At 44.1% G+C, this 22,638-nt stretch overlaps 1 protein-coding gene across 1 annotated transcript in view; it reads right to left on the bottom strand.

Moving 5' to 3' along the window:
* Window positions 1-1,167: 1,167 nt before the first annotated feature.
* grin3ba (glutamate receptor, ionotropic, N-methyl-D-aspartate 3Ba) overlaps window positions 1,168-22,638 on the bottom strand; it is a 200,537-nt gene continuing 179,066 nt past the window's right edge. Inside the window, exons 17-19 of the mRNA XM_061893810.1 lie at window positions 9,679-9,843; window positions 4,921-4,988; window positions 1,168-2,279 (exon numbers count right to left, since the gene is read on the bottom strand). Of these exons, the coding sequence (XP_061749794.1) occupies window positions 1,385-2,279; window positions 4,921-4,988; window positions 9,679-9,843 (1,128 nt within the window). The 3' untranslated portion in view covers window positions 1,168-1,384. The remainder of the gene's footprint in view (window positions 2,280-4,920; window positions 4,989-9,678; window positions 9,844-22,638) is intronic.

A 22,638-nucleotide genomic window follows, 5' to 3' on the forward strand; every position in this document is an offset into this window, starting at 1 on the left:
TTTTGAATATTTCCTGCCATAAAGCTGTACACTGACTACTCTAAACGTCTCGGTATAAATGCTGAAATATGAGGTTTATGGCAGTGGTCCCCAACCTTTTAGTATATATTTCTTATTATTTTTTATTTGTTTCTTTGTCGTGAAAAAGGGAGATTTTTGGGGTTGGTGCACTAATTGTAAGTGTATCTTGTGTTTTTTTATGTTGATTAAAAAAAAAATCATAATAAAAAAAGAAATAAAAAATTATAATAATAATAAAAATTTATAAAAAAATATTCCGCGGCCTGGTACAAATCGGGCCGCGACCTGGTTTGGGACCAATGGTTTACTGCAGGGGTCGGGAACCTTTTTGTCTGAGAGAGCCAAGAAGCCAAATATTTTAAAATGTATTTCCCTAAGAGCCATATATTATTATTTTTTAACACTGAACACAACGAAACGTGTGCATTTTTAAGTAGAACCAACATTTCTAGAGTATAATAGGTCTCTTATTCTTTGTAATAACATTGTTATTCTGAAGCTAACTGTGGAGGGTGCGTGGCCTGCGGGCCTGCAGCGAAGCAGGATGTTGCCAGGACCGGCCTCGAAATCAGTGACAGGTGCGTAGATGGCCCACCTGGGCCTTTTTATCTAATCACCTGTCGCTCTGTTATAAGCAGCAGCCAGGAGGAGAGACAGGGTTGGGGCTGGAGCCAGAGGGCGAATGAGGACGAAAGAGAAAAAGACAATTGCTGGAAAGCAACTGAGAGACTCGGTTGGTAGAGTGGCCGTGCCAGCAACTTGAGGGTTGCAGGTTCGATTCCCGCTTGTGCCATCCTAGTTACTGCCGTTGTGTCCTTGGGCAAGACACTTTACCCACCTGCTCCCAGTGCCCACCCACACTGGTTTAAATGTAACTTAGATATTGGGTGTCACTATGTAAAGCGCTTTGAGTCACTTGAGAAAAGCGCTATATAAATATAATTCACTTCACTAATTGAAAAAAACAAAACAATATTTAAACCCTGAAACGGGCTCTCATGTCGGTGCTTGGTGGTCTGAAGAACCCCCAGGTGGACAAGCCCCACACTAACCAATAATAAATAAATTACTTCTTACCATTAACGCAACTTCTTGAACATTAAAATGTTTTATATTTTGAATGTTATTTTTAACACTGTGATTACAAGCGGAATTATTCATGATTTATCGTGTTAAGCAACGTCAGCTCAGATTTATCCGAGAGCCAGATGCAGTCATCAAAAGAACCACATCTGGCTCTAGAGCCCTAGGTTCCCTACCCCAGGTTTACGGGACCAGGTGATAGTCGTCAACAACTTCCCGCGGCTACGCAACTCAGCTGTGTTCTTTTTGTTTTGTTTTAATGTCTTGGCAGAAAAGCCGATCAAGTCCCGCCGCTCGCATCCGACTGGCTGCTTCTGGTCCTCTCCAAAGTGCTGAGAACTCGCGACAGGCTGACTTTCTGCCGGTCCAGACTCAAAGTCTTGCACGGCGCCACCGTCCCGCCGCCCAACCGGCGCTCCAGACTGGCGGAGACGCGCGCTTGGACAGTCCTGTCGTCCGTCGGCGGGCGGACGGCGCGCGATTGGGCGCTCCCCGCCCTGTCCAGGCTGTTAATGGCGTTTAATTGGCCGCTCCTAACGAGGGTGATGGTCTCGGCCTGGTTGCTAAGGCCTCTGTCTGCCGAGGTCTGAGAGGAGCTGCTCTTGTCCGTGCTGATGGTTTGGACCTGATCCGGTTCCGGGCCGGCGTCCCGCCGCACCATCAAGTTCCGCTCCCTCTCCAGGCTGGTCTGGATCTCCGCCCTCCTGGCCAGAGCCTCCCTCAGCTGGTTCCGGAAGGTCTCGATCTTGTCCTGGAGTTCCTGCAGTTCTCCCTCCCACAGGCTGGTCTGGGCTCCTGTGCCCGCCAGAGGCGAGAGCGCCAAGCTAACGTGGGCCAGCGCCGAGGCCGGGCCGCCGTTAGCTTGCAGGCTGACCCGCGAGGAGGGCGAGAAGGCACCCAGGCCGGGGAGACCCAGGCCGCCGAGGCCCAGGCCGGGACGTCCCACCATGCCGGGGCGCCCCCGCACGGAGGCGGTGTGTGTGCGCAGGCGGTAGCTGTGCAGCGTGTCCAGGTCAAAGTGCACGCGCTTCTCCTTGGGCTCCTGCGAGGGAGACCACGAGCTGCCGCTGTCCGCCGCCGACGAGGACGCCGGCAGGGACTTGGGCGGCGACGGCGGCGGGAGGAGATGCTGCTTCCTGTGCAGCGTGCAGTTCTCTGAGATGCAGGAGGAGGCGCTGGAGGACGGAAAACAACGAGCTTGACTTGGCGGCGTCAAAGATGATGTCATTGATGATGTCACTGATGATGTTACGGATGCTGTCACTGATGATGTCACGGATGATGTCATTGATGATGTCACGGATGATGTCACTAATGATGTTACGGATGCTGTCACTGATGATGTCACGGATGATGTCATTGATGATGTCACGGATGATGTCACTAATGATGTTACGGATGCTGTCACTGATGATGTCACAGATGATGTCACGGATGATGTCACTAATGATGTCACTGATGATGTCACGGATGATGTCACTAATGATATCACTGATGATGTCATGGATGGTTTCACGGATGATGTCACTGATGATGTCACAGATGATGTCACGGATGATGTCACTGATGATGTCATGGATGATGTCACGGATGATGTCACAGATGATGTCATGGATGATGTCACTAATGATATCACGGATGATGTCACTAATGATATCACAGATGATGTCACGGATGATGTCATGGATGATGTCACAGATGTCATGGATGATGTCAAAGATGATGTCACTAATGATATCACGGATGATGTCACTAATGATATCACAGATGATGTCACGGATTATGTCACTAATGATATCACAGATGATGTCACGGATGACATCACAGATGATGTCATGGATTATGTCACGGATGATGTCATGGATGCACGCAATAGGATGGAGCTTTTTTCAAAATGCTTTGAAAACACGCAAGTAAACAGGCTGCAGGACTGCTTGTATCACACATGATATGACACATAAGTAAAGGCGCTGCAGGACTGCTTGTATCGCACATGATATCACACAAGACCCTGCAAGACTGCTTGTATCGCAACTGATATCACACGCAAGAAAACAGGCTGCAGTACTACATGTATCGCACATGATATCACACACAAGTAAAGACGCTGCAGGACTGTTTGTATCGCACATTATATCACACGCAAGTAAAGATGCTGCAGGACTAGTTGTATCGTGTGTGATATCACACAGAAGTAAAGACGCTGCAGGACTGCTTATAATGCACGTGATATCACACAATCAAACACGCTGTAGGACTGCTTGTATCACACGTGATATCAAACGCAAGTAAAGACGCTGCAGGACTACTGTATCGCAAGTGATATCACACGCAAGAAAACAGGCTGAAGTACTACATGTATCGCACATGACATCACACACAAGTAAACACGCTGCAGGACTGTTTGTATCGCACATGATATCACACACAAGTAAAGACGCTGCAGGACTGCTAGTATCGCACATGATGTCACACACAAATAAGCGCGCTGCAGGACTGCTAGTATCGCACATGATATCACACACAAGTAAACATGATGCAGGATTGTTTGAATTGCACATGATATCACACGCAAGTAAACACGCTGCAGGACTGCTTGTATCACATGTGATATCACACACAAGTAAAGACGCTGCAGGACTGCTTGTATCGCACGTGATACCACACACAAGTAAAGACGCTGCAGGACTGCTTGTATGGAATGTGATATCACACACAAGTAAAGACGCTGCAGGACTGCTTGTATCACACGTGATATCAAACGCAAGTAAAGACGCTGCAGGACTGCTTGTATCCCACGTGATATCACACACAAGTAAAGACGCTGCAGGACTGCTTGTATCACACGTGATATCAAACGCAAGTAAAGACGCTGCAGGACTGCTTGTATCGCACGTGATATCACACACAAGTAAAGACGCTGTAGGACTGCTTGTATCACACGTGATACCACACACACGTAAACAGGCTGCAGGACTGCTTGTATCGCACGTGATATCACACACAAGTAAAGACGCTGCAGGACTGCTTGTATCGCACGTGATATCACACAATTAAACACGCTGTAGGACTGCTTGTATCACACGTGATATCAAACGCAAGTAAAGACGCTGCAGGACTGCTTGTATCGCACGTGATATCACACACAAGTAAAGACGCTGTAGGACTGCTTGTATCACACGTGATATCAAACGCAAGTAAAGACACTGCAGGACTGCTTGTATCGCACGTGATACCACACACAAGTAAAGACGCTGCAGGACTGCTTGTATCGCACGTGATATCACACAATTAAACACGCTGCAGGACTGCTTGTATCGCACATGATATCACACACAAGTAAACATGATGCAGGATTGTTTGAATTGCACATGATATCACACGCAAGTAAACACGCTGCAGGACTGCTTGTATCACATGTGATATCACACACAAGTAAAGACGCTGCAGGACTGCTTGTATCGCACATGATATCACACACAAGTAAACATGATGCAGGATTGTTTGAATTGCACATGATATCACACGCAAGTAAACACGCTGCAGGACTGCTTGTATCACATGTGATATCACACACAAGTAAAGACGCTGCAGGACTGCTTGTATCACATGTGATATCACACACAAGTAAAGACGCTGCAGGACTGCTTGTATCGCACATGATATCACACATTTTACATGCAAGTTGCTACCATCAGGAATATAATAAATACTTCTTCATATTGCACAAATAAGAGACGACTAAAAATTAAATAATGTTTGGACGATACAGATGATGATGTAGTACAACATGATACAGGAATGTGACTTTCTTACTTTTGTTCGAGGCCCGTCAGCTCCTTGGCCTCGTCCTCGTACGTGGTGTGAAGCGCTCTGTGGATCTTCTGTCAGCGTGAAAAGAAAATCGTCACGTATCGGCACAGCTATCAGTTTGTCAGACAAAAAAAAAATAATAATAATTTGAAAGATTTTCCTCGTTTCCACGCCGAAAACGCCACGGCTCACAAAGGCCGCTTTTTTTTTTTTTACATTTTAATCAACAGATTGATTCGGATAATTCATTTTCTGCAACGCTGTGACCGAGCAGCTTAGGGCCTAATTCTGTCTTCCAGGAGGGAACCCACGCAGTCACGGAGAGAACATGCAAACTCCACACAGAAAGATCCCGAGCCCGGGATTGAACCCAGTACTGCAGGACCTTCGTATTGTGAGGCAGACGCACTAACCCCTCTTCCACCGTGCTGCCTCCAATTTGTGACAATACACAAAAAAAAAACAATAACAGTGTACGAAAAAACAAAATATTGGCAGCGAAAACATTTCATGACATAACAACTATCCACCGACAATAATGTTTTTTTTTTATTCAATGTTTGTATTTTTTGCCGCCAAAACTTGTTCCGGTAATGTGGATGAATCTCCACAAAAGAATATTGATATGTAGTAACACATAATGGCCGCTAGATGGCAGCATTTACTCATTATTACAAGGAGCCGTAATAATGAGTGAATGATGCTAACATGACCAAAGTTGATAAACGAAAGAAATACAATTAAAACACACATTTAATTGGTGATTTGTTCCACTTTAACATAGTAGAGTTTTAATTGACAGCCAACTTTAGAAAAAAACCAAACCAAACACGCTTGATCTTTTATTTTTTTTATTTTATTAAATATTTTTGGATGCAGGAAGGTAAATATTTCAACTTCCAGGGGATTTATGTGCTGTCAATCATGTTCCACAAAACATTAAGTAAGTTATTAGTTTTAAAATTGGATTTTTATGCTTCGTTATACGCAGAGGTGGGTAGAGTAGCCAGAAATTGTACTCAAGTAAGAGTACTGTTACTTTAGAGATGTATTACTCAAGTAAAAGTAAGGAGTAGTCACCCAAATATTTACTTGAGTAAAAGTAAAAAGTATGTTGTGAAAAAACTACTCAAGTACTGAGTAACTGATGAGTAACCTGTAAAACATAAAATAAAACATAAAAATAGCAACGAGCAAATTCAGAGCCAGGAATATCTCTTAAGCGGCTAAAACAATAATATATATTAAATAATAGTACATTAAAATAAATGTTGACATGTTAAAGGTGTTTTAATGAATATACATGCATGTTTAACATATAGATTCCTATCTTTCATGAAGACAAGAATATAAGTTGGTGTATTACCTGATTCTGATGACTTGCATTGATTGGAATCAGACAGTATAGTGCTGATAACGTCCACGTTTTCAAACGGAGGAGAAAAAAAAGTTCCTCTTTTCTGTCTAATACCACATGAAAGTGGTTGGTTTTTGGCATCTTATTTGTCCAGCTTCCATATTCGTTTTTATACACTTTACAAGAAATACATTGGCGGCAAACTCCGTAGTTTGCTAGCTTGTTTGCGCTGGCTTTCGGAGACTCTTATTTTGTTAGCGCAGGCGCGATGGAGCGGCGCTTTTATTGTGAAGACAGGAAGTGTGCGATCAGTCTTTAGGCTTTTGACGAGAAGTACGGTTGGAATAAAAAGTGTCTTTTTTCCTTTACACTTTTGATTGATTGATTAAAACTTGTATTAGTAGATTGCACAGTACAGTACATATTCCGTACAATTGACCACTAAATGGTAACACCCCAATAAGTTTGTCAACTTGCTTAAATCGGGTTTTACGTGTGACGGTCATGTGACCGCCTGGCTCTGCGTAAGATCTACGCAGGCATGCGTAAATCTTACTTTGAAAACCCAAAACAAACATTAATAGATGGATAAAACAAAAGTAGCGAGTAGCGAGCTGAATGTAGATAAATGGAACGGAGTAAAAGTAGCGTTTCTTCTCTATAAATATACTCAAGTAAAAGTATGTTGCATAAAAACTACTCTTAGAAGTACAATTTATCCCAAAAGTTACTCAACGGAGTCAATGTAGCGCGTTACTACCCACCTCTGCTTATACGACTCTGAGGCGTACGCACGCGAAAATAGCTCCAAAAAGTATAACAATGTTAGCACGCTAAGAGTTAGCATGTGCCACGTAGCAAGTTACACGACTCTGCGGTGTACGGCAGCAAAATAAGCCAAACATTTACTAACTGAGACCTACATAGAAGTTTTTGTTTCATGTTTCTACGACATTGCTACTGGAAGTTACAGACAGTTTTGTCTGTGTTTTCTTCCTAGAGGGCGCTAGAGCGCAATTTTGAGTTTTGGGGTTTGGTTTTGCAATTTTCGCCAGTCCTGATGTGTGTGTCAAATTTGGTGAGTTTTGAAGCATGTTTAAGGGGTCAAATTACAGCTCAAAGAGGCGGCGGAATAATAATAATGAAGAATAATAATAAAACCTGAGAAATGCAATAGGGTCCTCTGTCCCAAAGGACATCGGCCCCTAAATACAGAATAAGAGAGAAATATATGTTGATACTACAAACTAAAAACACAAGTTTTCACATTTTAGCTTGAAAAAAAAATCCCATGCATCACAGAACATTATGCAAATTATAAGGATTATGCCATTTTGGCACCTCCCACTCCAAGCAGTTGGCCACGCCCCCGCTTTCACAAATGGATTGGCAGTCTGAAAACTCAGTTTTCATTTAATCTGCTTATTAGAGAACAGTAAAAACAAAAAAAATTAAAGATGCAAGCAGCGTTGGTCGGGTCCGCCTTTGGCTGCTGCCCCCGAGACCCACGGCCGGATAAGCGTTAGAAGACGCCTTGGAGCCACTATTTTGAGAATCTAATGCATTGTGAAAGTAATGCAGTTGTTCTATTGAAGTGAAAATATCAAACTTCCTGTTGATTTTTGCTAAAGTATGTTAATTATTAAAATGTAGGTCTAAGTGAGACCTACATAGTGTTTTTTGTTTCATGTCTCTCTGACATTCCTACCGGAAGTTACAAGCAGTTTTGTCTGTGTTTTCTTCCTCGGAGCAGTTTGTCCTTGTTGTATTCCTAGGGGGGCGGTAGAGCGCAATTTTGAGTTTTGAGGTTAGGTTTTTTCATCAGATCGCAATTTTTGCCAGACCTGATGTGTGTGTCAAGTTTGGTGAGTTTAGAAGCATTTTAAGGGGGTCAAATAACAGCTCAAAGAGGCAAAAATGACATTTTTTAGGAGACTTTGTACAGGGGTTCTTTGAAGGCGCGTAAAATCAAAACCTGAGAACTTCTCAAAACTCTGTTCTATACTTTTAATCAGAAGGGTTCAATCTCTCTCCTGTGCGAGTTTGAAGCCAAAACAACAAACGCACTCAGAGGAGATAATGTTTGAAGAAAGGTGACCGGTTTTTACAAAACTTTTGTTTTGAAGGGGGGATTGCAAACTTCCTGTTGATTTTTGTTGGGGGTTGTCAATCTATGAAATGTAGGTCTAAGCGAGACCTACATAGAGGTTTTTGTTTCATGTCCCTCCGACATTCTTACCGGACGCTACACGCAGTTTTGTCCGTGTTTTCTTCCGAGGAGCAGTTTTTTCAGTGTTTTATTCAAAAATAGCGCTAGAGAGCATTTTTGAGTTTTGGGGTTTGGTTTTTTCATTAGATCGCAATATTCGCCAGTCCTTATGTGTGCGCAAAGTTTGGTGACTTTTAAAGCATATTAAAGGGGTCAAATTACAGCGCAAAGAAGCAAAAATTGCATTTTTCGCAAACATTTTATTTTGAAGGGGTTTTTGCCAAGTTCCTGTAGATTTTTGCTGAAAGAAGTGAGTGTATGAAAATTGGGTCTAAGTCAGACCTACATAGGAGTTTTTGTTTCATGTCGCTATGACATTCCTAACAGAAGTTACATGCAGTTGTGTCTGTAATTTTTTCCTAGGGGGCGCTAGAGCGCAATTTTCATTTTGGGGGATTGGTTGCTTATTATGTTGGGAAGGTTTGCTATACCGACGTGTGTGTCGAATTTGGTGAGTTTTGAAGCATGTTAAGGGGGTCAAATTACAGCGCGTAGGTGCGGAATAATAATAAAACACAGCAGTTTCAATAGGGTCCTTGGCCCATGGCAAAGCACCCAAGAGATTGAACCCTTTTGATTAAAACTGTCCAACAAAGTTTTGATTACTGCTCCGGTTTGGATTTTACGCGCCTTCAAAGAACCCCTACGCAAAGTTTCCTAAAAAATGTCATTTTTGCCTCTTTAAACTGTAATTTGACCCCCTTAAAATGCTTCAAAGTGCAAGTTAAAGCCATTTATCAACAACATCCAGAAACGCTGATCTATAATTTGACCCCCTTAACATGCTTCAAAACTCACCAAATTTTACACACACATCAGGACTGGCGAAAATTGCCATCTAATAAAAAACCAAACCCCAAAAGTCAAAATTGCGCTCCAGCGCCCCCTAGGAAAAAAACCCAGACAAAACTGCTTGTAACTTCTGTTAGGAATGTCGTAGAGACATGAAACAAAGACCTCTATGTAGGTCTGACTTAGACCAGGGCTTGGCAGCGGCCAAAGGCGGACCCGACCAACGCTCCTTGCAGCTTTAAACAACAACAAAAAAAACCTTCAGTGTCACGTTCACGACACTAGAGGGCGCCTGTTACTCACAATAAGAGGCTGCTATTAACAAATGGTTGCGTTTCCTCACCTGGCTGGTGTGCAGCCAGTACTGCAGCGTGTGTCTGCGTCGGAGGCGAGGGATGACCAGGTGGTAGAAGGTGTGCTCACCTGCCAGGGTCAGCAAGGCTCCGCCCACTCCCATGCAGAGCAGCACGAAGAGGCCGGAGAAATGCTGGATCCCCATTTGGAGGGTCTGGGTTTGGTGGGGGGAGGGCGGACACAAATAACACAAACATGAAAGTTTTGTTCCACCTCCTCACACACACACACACAAACACACACACACACACACACACACACACACACACACACACACACACACACACACACACACACACACACATACATCATCTTCCTCTCCTGACATCTTTATGAGCATGCTGGGGTGCTCAACAACACCCGGCCTCCTCCAAAGTGCTCTCATCAGGTTTCCGCCATGGAGCTGATATCAGTCGACGCCTCCCGCAACAATTAGCCGCCTGCTGACGGGGCTAAATCGTTGAAATGAGCGACGGCGCCCAGGCCCCTAATTTCTTCTCTATCCAAGGAGGCGACGACGACATTAAAGCCCAAAATTGTTTCCAAAATGAGCCCAAGCACTTCCTGTCCTTGAAGAAAATCTAATTAGGGTGTTGTTGATGGCGTTAACCACGGGTGTGTATTTTTCCCACTCTAAAATTCTTTCATTTTCTCAAAACCCGACAGTGCGCCTTATAACCCGGGGCTCCTAATGTACGGAATCATTTTGGTTGTGCTTACTAACCTCGAAGCTGTTTAATTTGGTACATGATAAGTGTAGATGGCAGTCACACATAAGAGATACGTGGAGACTGCAATAAGATGGTAGTCACACATAAGAGATACAGGTAGACTGCAATATGATGGCAGTCACACATAAGAGATACGTGTAGACTGCAATATGATGGCAGTCACACATAAGAGATACGTGTAGACTGAAATATGATGGCAGTCACACATAAGAGATACGTGTAGACTGAAATATGATGGCAGTCACACATAAGAGATACGTGCAGACTGCAATATGATGGCAGTCGCACATAAAAGATACGTGTAGACGACAATATGAAGGCAGTCACACATAGGAGATACATGTAGACTGCAATATGATGGCAGTCACACATAAGAGATACGTGTAGACTGCAATATGATGGCAGTCACACATAAGAGATACGTGTAGACTGCAATAAGATGGCAGTCACACATAAGAGATACGTGTAGACTGCAATATGATGGGAGTTGCATATAAGAGATAGGCGGAGACTGCAATATGATGGCAGTCACACATAAGATATACGTGCAGACTGCAATATGATGGCCGTCACACATAAGAGATATGTCTAGACTGCAATATGATGGCAGTCACACATAAGAGATACGTGCAGACTGCAATATGATGGCAGTCACACATAAGAGATACGTGTTGACAGCAATATGATGCCAGTCACACATAAGAGATACGTGTAGACTGCAATATGATGGCAGTCACACATAAGAGATACGTGTAGACTGAAATATGATGGCAGTCACACATAAGAGATACAGGTAGACTGCAATATGATGGCAGTCACACATAAGAGATACAGGTAGACTGCAATATGATGGCAGTCACACATAAGAGATACGTGTAGACTGCAATATGATGGCAGTCACACATAAGAGATACGTGTAGACTGAAATATGATGGCAGTCACACATAAGAGATACGTGTAGACTGAAATATGATGGCAGTCACACATAAGAGATACGTGTAGACTGAAATATGATGGCAGTCACACATAAGAGATACGTGCAGACTGCAATATGATGGCAGTCGCACATAAAAGATACGTGTAGACGACAATATGAAGGCAGTCACACATAGGAGATACATGTAGACTGCAATATGATGGCAGTCACACATAACAGATACGTGTAGACTGCAATATGATGGCAGTCACACATAAGAGATACGTGTAGACTGCAATAAGATGGCAGTCACACATAAGAGATACGTGTAGACTGCAATATGATGGGAGTTGCATATAAGAGATAGGCGGAGACTGCAATATGATGGCAGTCACACATAAGATATACGTGCAGACTGCAATATGATGGCCGTCACACATAAGAGATATGTCTAGACTGCAATATGATGGCAGTCACACATAAGAGATACGTGCAGACTGCAATATGATGGCAGTCACACATAAGAGATACGTGTTGACAGCAATATGATGGCAGTCACACATAAGAGATACGTGTAGACTGCAATATGATGGCAGTCACACATAAGAGATACGTGTAGACTGCAATATGATGGCAGTCACACATAAGAGATACGTGTAGACTGCAATAAGATGGCAGTCACACATAAGAGATACGTGTAGACTGCAATATGATGGGAGTTGCATATAAGAGATAGGTGGAGACTGCAATATGATGGCAGTCACACAAAAGATATACGTGCAGACTGCAATATGATGGCAGTCACACATAAGAGATACGTGTCAACTGCAATATGATGGCAGTCACACATAAGACATACGTGCAGACTGCAATATGATGGCAGTCAAACATAAGAGATATGTCTAGACTGCAATATGATGGCAGTCACACATAAGAGATACGTGCAGACTGCAATATGATGGCAGTCACACATAAGAGATATGTCTAGACTGCAATATGATGGCAGTCACACATAAGAGATACGTGCAGACTGCAATATGATGGCAGTCACACATAAGAGATACGTGCAGACTGCAATATGATGGCAGTCACACATAAGAGATACGTTGAGACTGCAGTAGGATGGCAGTCACACATAAGAGACATGTGTAAACTGCAATGTGATGGAAGTCACACATAAGAGATACGTGCAGACTGCAATATGATGGCAGTCACACATAAGAGATATGTCTAGACTGCAATATGATGGCAGTCACACATAAGAGATACGTGCAGACTGCAATATGATGGCAGTCACTCATAAGAGATACGTGTAGACTCCAATAGGATGGCAGTCACACATAAGAGATACGTGTAGACTCCAATATGAAGGGAGTCACACATAAGAGATACGTGCAGACTGCAATATGATGGCAGTCACACATAAGAGATATGTCTAGACTGCAATATGATGGCAGTCACACATAAGAGATACGTGCAGACTGCAATATGATGGCAGTCACACATAAGAGATACGTGTAGACTCCAATATGAAGGCAGTCACACATAAGAGATACGTGCAGACTGCAATAGGATGGCAGTCACACATAAGAGATATGGTGAGACTGCAATGTGATGGCAGTCACACATAAGATATACGTGCAGACTGCAATATGATGGCCGTCACACATAAGAGATATGTCTAGACTGCAATATGATGGCAGTCACACATAAGAGATACGTGCAGACTGCAATATGATGGCAGTCACACATAAGAGATACGTGTAGACTGCAATATGATGGCAGTCACACATAAGAGATACGTGTAGACTGCAATAAGATGGCAGTCACACATAAGAGATACGTGTAGACTGCAATATGATGGGAGTTGCATATAAGAGATAGGTGGAGACTGCAATATGATGGCAGTCACACAAAAGATATACGTGCAGACTGCAATATGATAGCAGTCACACATAAGAGATACGTGTCAACTGCAATATGATGGCAGTCACACATAAGACATACGTGCAGACTGCAATATGATGGCAGTCAAACATAAGAGATATGTCTAGACTGCAATATGATGGCAGTCACACATAAGAGATACGTGCAGACTGCAATATGATGGCAGTCACACATAAGAGATATGTCTAGACTGCAATATGATGGCAGTCACACATAAGAGATACGTGCAGACTGCAATATGATGGCAGTCACACATAAGAGATACGTGCAGACTGCAATATGATGGCAGTCACACATAAGAGATACGTTGAGACTGCAATAGGATGGCAGTCACACATAAGAGACATGTGTAGACTGCAATGTGATGGCAGTCACACATAAGAGATACGTGCAGACTGCAATATGATGGCAGTCACACATAAGAGATATGTCTAGACTGCAATATGATGGCAGTCACACATAAGAGATACGTGCAGACTGCAATATGATGGCAGTCACTCATAAGAGATACGTGTAGACTCCAATAGGATGGCAGTCACACATAAGAGATACGTGTAGACTCCAATATGAAGGGAGTCACACATAAGAGATACGTGCAGACTGCAATATGATGGCAGTCACACATAAGAGATATGTCTAGACTGCAATATGATGGCAGTCACACATAAGAGATACGTGCAGACTGCAATATGATGGCAGTCACACATAAGAGATACGTGTAGACTCCAATATGAAGGCAGTCACACATAAGAGATATGTGCAGACTGCAATAGGATGGCAGTCACACATAAGAGATATGGTGAGACTGCAATGTGATGGCAGTCATACATAAGAGATACATGCAGACTGCAATATGATGGCAGTCACAGATAAGAGACATGTGTAGACTGCAATGTGATGGCAGTCACACATAAGAGATACATGCAGACTGCAATGTGATGGCAGTCACACATAAGAGACATGTGTAGACTGCAATGTGATGGCAGTCACACATAAGAGATACATGCAGACTGCAATATGATGGCAGTCACACATAAGAGACATGTGTAGACTGCAATGTGATGGCAGTCACACATAAGAGATACGTGCAGATTGCAATAAGATGGCAGTCACACATAAGAGACATGTGTAGACTGCAATGTGATGGCAGTCACACATAAGAGACATGTGTAGACTGCAATGTGATGGCAGTCACACATAAGAGATACATGCAGACTGCAATATGATGGCAGTCACACATAAGAGACATGTGTAGACTGCAATGTGATGGCAGTCACACATAAGAGATACATGCAGACTGCAATGTGATGGCAGTCACACATAAGAGACATGTGTAGACTGCAATGTGATGGCAGTCACACATAAGAGATACATGCAGACTGCAATATGATGGCAGTCACACATAAGAGACATGTGTAGACTGCAATGTGATGGCAGTCACACATAAGAGATACGTGCAGATTGCAATAAGATGGCAGTCACACATAAGAGACATGTGTAGACTGCAATGTGATGGCAGTCACACATAAGAGACATGTGTAGACTGCAATGTGATGGCAGTCACACATAAGAGATACATGCAGACTGCAATATGATGGCAGTCACACATAAGAGACATGTGTAGACTGCAATGTGATGGCAGTCACACATAAGAGATACATGCAGACTGCAATATGATGGCAGTCACACATAAGAGACATGTGTAGACTGCAATGTGATGGCAGTTGCACATAAGACTGCAAACTGTGTCCTCTTGCTTCATTTTCACCACAAATATGATCCAGAGGTTGTCTCTCTGCAAATCGTCTTCTCATTTTTGGTTTTCCGCATTTTAGCAAGCGTGCACTCTGCAAGCCGGCAACACAAAAATACTGAATTGACATAAAATGTCCGGACACGGCTGCCCTTTTATTTCCGTGCAGGTAGCGCGGGACAAAGAGGAAAAGTGAGAACATCCTAGAGCTCACATGGTTGGAATAAGAGTTAGACGTCCTGCCAGGACACTTCAGGATTGAGCTTGGGCTCAAAATTATTGCTTTGTAATCATATTTAAAATGAACAAATATGTTAAAATCAACAACACCACTTTAAAATTGAGCAGCATGTTATGTTTAGTGGATTGGGAGGATACATGCACGATAATATCATCTGACATTCTTTTTTTTGGTCTTTTTTTCTGATATCAAATTGGGACACCATTAATAGACAGGACAACTTGTAGCAGACATGTTAGATGTAAGCTGATATCATCCGATACTTTTATTTTATTTTAATTTTTTTTGCTGATATCCGACTGAAATCAATATAGGATCAGGCCACTATTAATAAACATGACTGCTTGTATCGGAGTTTATATCGAATATTTTACATGCAAGCTGATATCATTCAATATTTCTTTTTTTCACGCTGATATCGGATCAGGACACGTCAAAAAATGATGACAAAACATGATTAAGGGTGTTGTTTTTTGCGGTAGTGAGTTACAGCAGGCTAACTCTCCATCATCGTGGCTTTGGGTGTGACTGGACTATGATCGTTTATATATATATATATATATATATATATATATATATATATATATATATATATATATATATATATATAATAATCTGACATTTGTTTTTTTCCGATATCAAATTGAGACACCATTTAATAAATATGCCTACTTGTATTGGACATGCTACATGTAAGTTGATATCATCCGATACTTTTTTTTTCGCTGATATCCGACTGAAATCGATATAGGATCAGGCCACTATTAATAAATATGACTGCTTGTATCGGAGTTTATATCAAATATTGTACATGCAAGCTGATATCATTCAATTATTTTTTTTGTTGTTGCTGATATCGGATCAGGACCCGCCTACAAATGATAACGAAACATGATTAAAGGTGTTGTTTTTGCAGTGGTTAGGTCAGGCTTGCCACTGACTGTTTGTGTTTTGGTTTTTCCTCTGTGTGTTTAGTATTTCCTGTCCTTCATTCCTGTCAGCACTCTTATTTTGGTTCAGCTGCCTGTTTTTCTCCATGAGTGCTTTGTTTCCCCTCAGCTGTGGCACCTGGCCACACCTGGTGTCAATCAGCCCAATTCCTATTTGTACCTGCTTTGTCTTCCAGTCAGTGCTGCATTATTGATTTGTCGATGTCACTTCTTGTCGCTCCTGTGATGTATTATCGCTCCCGTCGTGTCGTACCTTGTCTTGTCTATGCAGCGTTGCGGTAAGCTATGTTTGATTGCGGTTTTTAGCTTACTGCCTTTTGTTCCCTGCTTCCAAGTTTGTTTTTATATTACATGTACGACTTCTGCTTCCTGCTTGATTCTTGCTCGCTTCCATGCTAAGTACCCTTTTGTTTTCTAGCCTCCATGCTAGCTCCCTTAGTTTGTTATCCGCCTCGTGCGCGGTTTTTGTTGTACCCCTTTGGTTTGTTCTTGTTTTAGTATTTTTAATAAATTATGTTTTCTCACGCCATGCCTGCCTCCATCTCTGCATTTTGGGGTTCGTTACCTACTTACTTTGACAGGTGAGTTAGCAGGCCAACTCTCCATCGTGGTGGTTATGGGTGTGACTGGACTATGTATATATATATATATATATATATATATATATATGTATATATATAAATAATAAATAGGATTGCCTGCATCATACATTTTGCATGCATGGTAATACCATCTGACTATTTTTTTTTTTTTTCTGATATCAAATTGGGTAACCATTAATAAATAGGACTACTTGTATCAGACATGTTACATGTGACTGGACGAAGACCATTTACATATTTAGCCCATGACCGTGCCTCACGAAGCCTGCCTAGCGACAAGCTCAGGCACGACGTGACGAAAACAAAAATCTACTCATGCGCCGCTCGCTATTTCAGTAATGAAGTCCATTTATCGTCCTATTTCACGTGTCGCTGGAAGAGTAATTGCGAGTTGGCTGTACTTATCAGACCCAAGCGGTCGCTTGCACAACTTTCCCCGTCTAGAAATATCTCTGGTGGGAACGAGGGCCACGGCAAACTGTAGTTGTGCTCATTCATGCGTGCGGACATGTTTTGGTGATATCAAGTAATGGTGTGAGACTGCGCTGGCAGGTGGTCTGGTCCCATCTTTGTACGAAGCACACTTTAACACACACACACACTTCTGCTGGCAGTTGGTCTGGTCCCGTCTTTGTACGAAGCACACTTTAACATACACACACTTCTGCTGGCAGGTGGTCTGGTCCCGTCTTTGTACGAAGCACACTTAAACATACACACACTTCTACTGGCTGATGGTCTGGTCCTGTCTTTGTACGAAGCACACTTTAACATACACACACTTCTGCTGGCTGGTGGTCTGGTCCCGTCTTTGTACGAAGCACACTTAAACACACACACAATTCTGCTGCCAGGTGGTCTGGTCCCGTCTTTGTACACAGCACACTTTAACATACACACACTTCTGCTGGCTGATGGTCTGGTCCTGTCTTTGTACGAAGCACACTTAAACATAAACACACTTCTGCTGGCTGATGGTCTGGTCCCTTCTTTGTACGAAGCACACTTTAACACACACACACTTCTGCTGGCAGGTGGTCTGGTCCCGTCTTTGTACGAAGCACACTTTAACACACACACACTTCTGCTGGCAGGTGGTCTGGTCCCGTCTTTGTACGAAGCACACTTTAACATAAACACACTTCTGCTGGCTGATGGTCTGGTCCCGTCTTTGTACGAAGCACACTTAAACATAAACACACTTCTGCTGGCAGGTGGTCTGGTCCCGTCTTTGTACGAAGCACACTTTAACACACACACACTTCTGCTGGCAGGTGGTCTGGTCCTGTCTTTGTACGAAGCACACTTTAACACACACACACTTCTGCTGGCTGATGGTCTGGTCCCGTCTTTGTACGAAGCACACTTTAAAACACACACACTTCTGCAGGTCGGCGGTCTGGTCCCGTCTTTGTACGAAGCACACTTTAACACACACACACACTTCTGCTGGCAGGTGGTCTGGTCCCGTCTTTGTACGCAGCACACTTTAACACACACACACTTCTGCTGGCAGGTGGTCTGGTCCCGTCTTTGTACGCAGCACACTTTAACACACACACACTTCTGCTGGCTGGTGGTCTGGTCCCGTCTTTGTACGAAGCACACTTTAACACACACACACTTCTGCTGGCAGGTGGTCTGGTCCCGTCTTTGTACGAAGCACACTTAAACATACACACACTTCTACTGGCTGATGGTCTGGTCCTGTCTTTGTACGAAGCACACTTAAACATAAACACACTTCTGCTGGCTGATGGTCTGGTCCCTTCTTTGTACGAAGCACACTTTAACACACACACACTTCTGCTGGCAGGTGGCCTGGTCCCGTTTTTGTACGAAGCACACTTAAACATACACACGCTTCTACTGGCTGATGGTCTGGTCCTGTCTTTGTACAGAGCACACTTAAACATAAACACACTTCTGCTGGCTGATGGTCTGGTCCTGTCTTTGTACGAAGCACACTTAAACATAAACACACTTCTGCTGGCAGGTGGTCTGGTCCCGTCTTTGTACGAAGCACACTTAAACATAAACACACTTCTGCTGGCAGGTGGTCTGGTCCCGTCTTTGTACTCAGCACACTTTAACACACACACACTTCTGCTGGCAGGTGGTCTGGTCCCGTCTTTGTACTCAGCACACTTTAACACACACACACTTCTGCTGGCTGATGGTCTGGTCCCGTCTTTGTACGAAGCACACTTAAACATACACACACTTCTACTGGCTGATGGTCTGGTCCTGTCTTTGTACGAAGCACACTTAAACATACACACACTTCTACTGGCTGATGGTCTGGTCCCGTCTTTGTACGAAGCACACTTAAACATACACACACTTCTACTGGCTGATGGTCTGGTCCCGTCTTTGTACGAAGCACACTTAAACATAAACACACTTCTGCTGGCTGATGGTCTGGTCCCTTCTTTGTACGAAGCACACTTTAACATAAACACACTTCTGCTGGCTGATGGTCTGGTCCCTTCTTTGTACGAAGCACACTTAAACATACACACACTTCTGCTGGCTGATGGTCTGGTCCCGTCTTTGTACGAAGCACACTTAAACATAAACATACTTCTGCTGGCTGATGGTCTGGTCCCGTCTTTGTACGAAGCACACTTAAACATAAACACACTTCTGCTGGCTGATGGTCTGGTCCCGTCTTTGTACGCAGCACCCTTTAACACACACACACTTCTGCTGGCTGATGGTCTGGTCCCGTCTTTGTACGCAGCACACTTTAACACACACACACTTCTGCTGGCTGGTGGTCTGGTCCCGTCTTTGTACGAAGCACACTTAAACATAAACACACGTCTGCTGGCTGATGGTCTGGTCCCGTCTTTGTACGCAGCACACTTTAACACACACACTTCTGCTGGCTGGTAGTCTGGTCCCGTCTTTGTACGCAGCACACTTAAACATAAACACACTTCTGCTGCCAGGTGGTCTGGTCCCGTCTTTGTACGAAGCACACTTTAAGACACACACACACTTCTGCTGGCTGGTGGTCTGGTCCCGTCTTTGTACGAAGCACACTTAAACATAAACACACTTCTGCTGGCTGATGGTCTGGTCCCGTCTTTGTACGAAGCACACTTAAACATACACACACTTCTACTGGCTGATGGTCTGGTCCTGTCTTTGTACGAAGCACACTTAAACATAAACACACTTCTGCTGGCTGATGGTCTGGTCCCGTCTTTGTACGAAGTACACTTAAACATAAACACACGTCTGCTGGCTGATGGTCTGGTCCCGTCTTTGTACGAAGCACACTTTAACACACACACACTTCTGCTGGCAGGTAGTCTGGTCCCATCTTTGCACGAAGCACACTTTAACACACACACACTTCTGCTGGCTGGTGGTCTGGTCCCGTCTTTGTACGAAGCACACTTAAACACACACACACTTCTGCTGGCAGGTGGTCTGGTCCCGTCTTTGTACGAAGCACACTTAAACATAAACACACGTCTGCTGGCTGATGGTCTGGTCCCGTCTTTGTACGCAGCACACTTTAACACACACACACACTTCTGCTGGCTGATGGTCTGGTCCCGTCTTTGTACGAAGCACACTTAAACATAAACACACTTCTGCTGGCAGGTAGTCTGGTCCCGTCTTTGTACGAAGCACACTTTAACACACACACACACTTCTGCTGGCAGGTAGTCTGGTCCCATCTTTGTACGAAGCACACTTTAACACACACACACTTCTGCTGGCAGGTGGTCTGGTCCCGTCTTTGTACGAAGCACACTTTAACACACACACACTTCTGCTGGCTGGTGGTCTGGTCCCGTCTTTGTACGAAGCACACTTTAACACACACACACTTCTGCTGGCTGATGGTCTGGTCCCGTCTTTGTACGAAGCACACTTTAACACACACATACTTTTGCTGGCAGGTGGTCTGGTCCCGTCTTTGTACGAAGCACACTTAAACATACACACACTTCTGCTGGCAGGTGGTCTGGTCCCGTCTTTGTTCGAAGCACACTTAAACATAAACACACGTCTGCTGGCTGATGGTCTGGTCCCGTCTTTGTACGCAGCACACTTTAACACACACACACACTTCTGCTGGCTGATGGTCTGGTCCCGTCTTTGTACGAAGCACACTTTAACACACACACACTTCTGCTGGCAGGTGGTCTGGTCCCGTCTTTGTACGAAGCACACTTAAACATACACACACTTCTGCTGGCAGGTGGTCTGGTCCCGTCTTTGTACGAAGCACACTTAAACATAAACACACGTCTGCTGGCTGATGGTCTGGTCCCGTCTTTGTACGCAGCACACTTTAACACACACACACACTTCTGCTGGCTGATGGTCTGGTCCCGTCTTTGTACGAAGCACACTTTAACACACACACACTTCTGCTGGCTGATGGTCTGGTCCCGTCTTTGTACGAAGCACACTTTAACACACACACACTTCTGCTGGCAGGTGGTCTGGTCCCGTCTTTGTACGAAGCACACTTAAACACACACACAATTCTGCTGCCAGGTGGTCTGGTCCCGTCTTTGTACACAGCACACTTTAACATACACACACTTCTGCTGGCTGATGGTCTGGTCCTGTCTTTGTACGAAGCACACTTAAACATAAACACACTTCTGCTGGCTGATGGTCTGGTCCCTTCTTTGTACGAAGCACACTTTAACACACACACACTTCTGCTGGCAGGTGGTCTGGTCCCGTCTTTGTACGAAGCACACTTTAACACACACACACTTCTGCTGGCAGGTGGTCTGGTCCCGTCTTTGTACGAAGCACACTTTAACATAAACACACTTCTGCTGGCTGATGGTCTGGTCCCGTCTTTGTACGAAGCACACTTAAACATAAACACACTTCTGCTGGCAGGTGGTCTGGTCCCGTCTTTGTACGAAGCACACTTTAACACACACACACTTCTGCTGGCAGGTGGTCTGGTCCTGTCTTTGTACGAAGCACACTTTAACACACACACACTTCTGCTGGCTGATGGTCTGGTCCCGTCTTTGTACGAAGCACACTTTAAAACACACACACTTCTGCAGGTCGGCGGTCTGGTCCCGTCTTTGTACGAAGCACACTTTAACACACACACACACTTCTGCTGGCAGGTGGTCTGGTCCCGTCTTTGTACGCAGCACACTTTAACACACACACACTTCTGCTGGCAGGTGGTCTGGTCCCGTCTTTGTACGCAGCACACTTTAACACACACACACTTCTGCTGGCTGGTGGTCTGGTCCCGTCTTTGTACGAAGCACACTTTAACACACACACACTTCTGCTGGCAGGTGGTCTGGTCCCGTCTTTGTACGAAGCACACTTAAACATACACACACTTCTACTGGCTGATGGTCTGGTCCTGTCTTTGTACGAAGCACACTTAAACATAAACACACTTCTGCTGGCTGATGGTCTGGTCCCTTCTTTGTACGAAGCACACTTTAACACACACACACTTCTGCTGGCAGGTGGCCTGGTCCCGTTTTTGTACGAAGCACACTTAAACATACACACGCTTCTACTGGCTGATGGTCTGGTCCTGTCTTTGTACAGAGCACACTTAAACATAAACACACTTCTGCTGGCTGATGGTCTGGTCCTGTCTTTGTACGAAGCACACTTAAACATAAACACACTTCTGCTGGCAGGTGGTCTGGTCCCGTCTTTGTACGAAGCACACTTAAACATAAACACACTTCTGCTGGCAGGTGGTCTGGTCCCGTCTTTGTACTCAGCACACTTTAACACACACACACTTCTGCTGGCAGGTGGTCTGGTCCCGTCTTTGTAC

The sequence above is a fragment of the Nerophis ophidion genome, linkage group LG03 (assembly GCF_033978795.1).
Source record: "Nerophis ophidion isolate RoL-2023_Sa linkage group LG03, RoL_Noph_v1.0, whole genome shotgun sequence".
Classification (NCBI taxonomy): domain Eukaryota; kingdom Metazoa; phylum Chordata; class Actinopteri; order Syngnathiformes; family Syngnathidae; genus Nerophis; species Nerophis ophidion.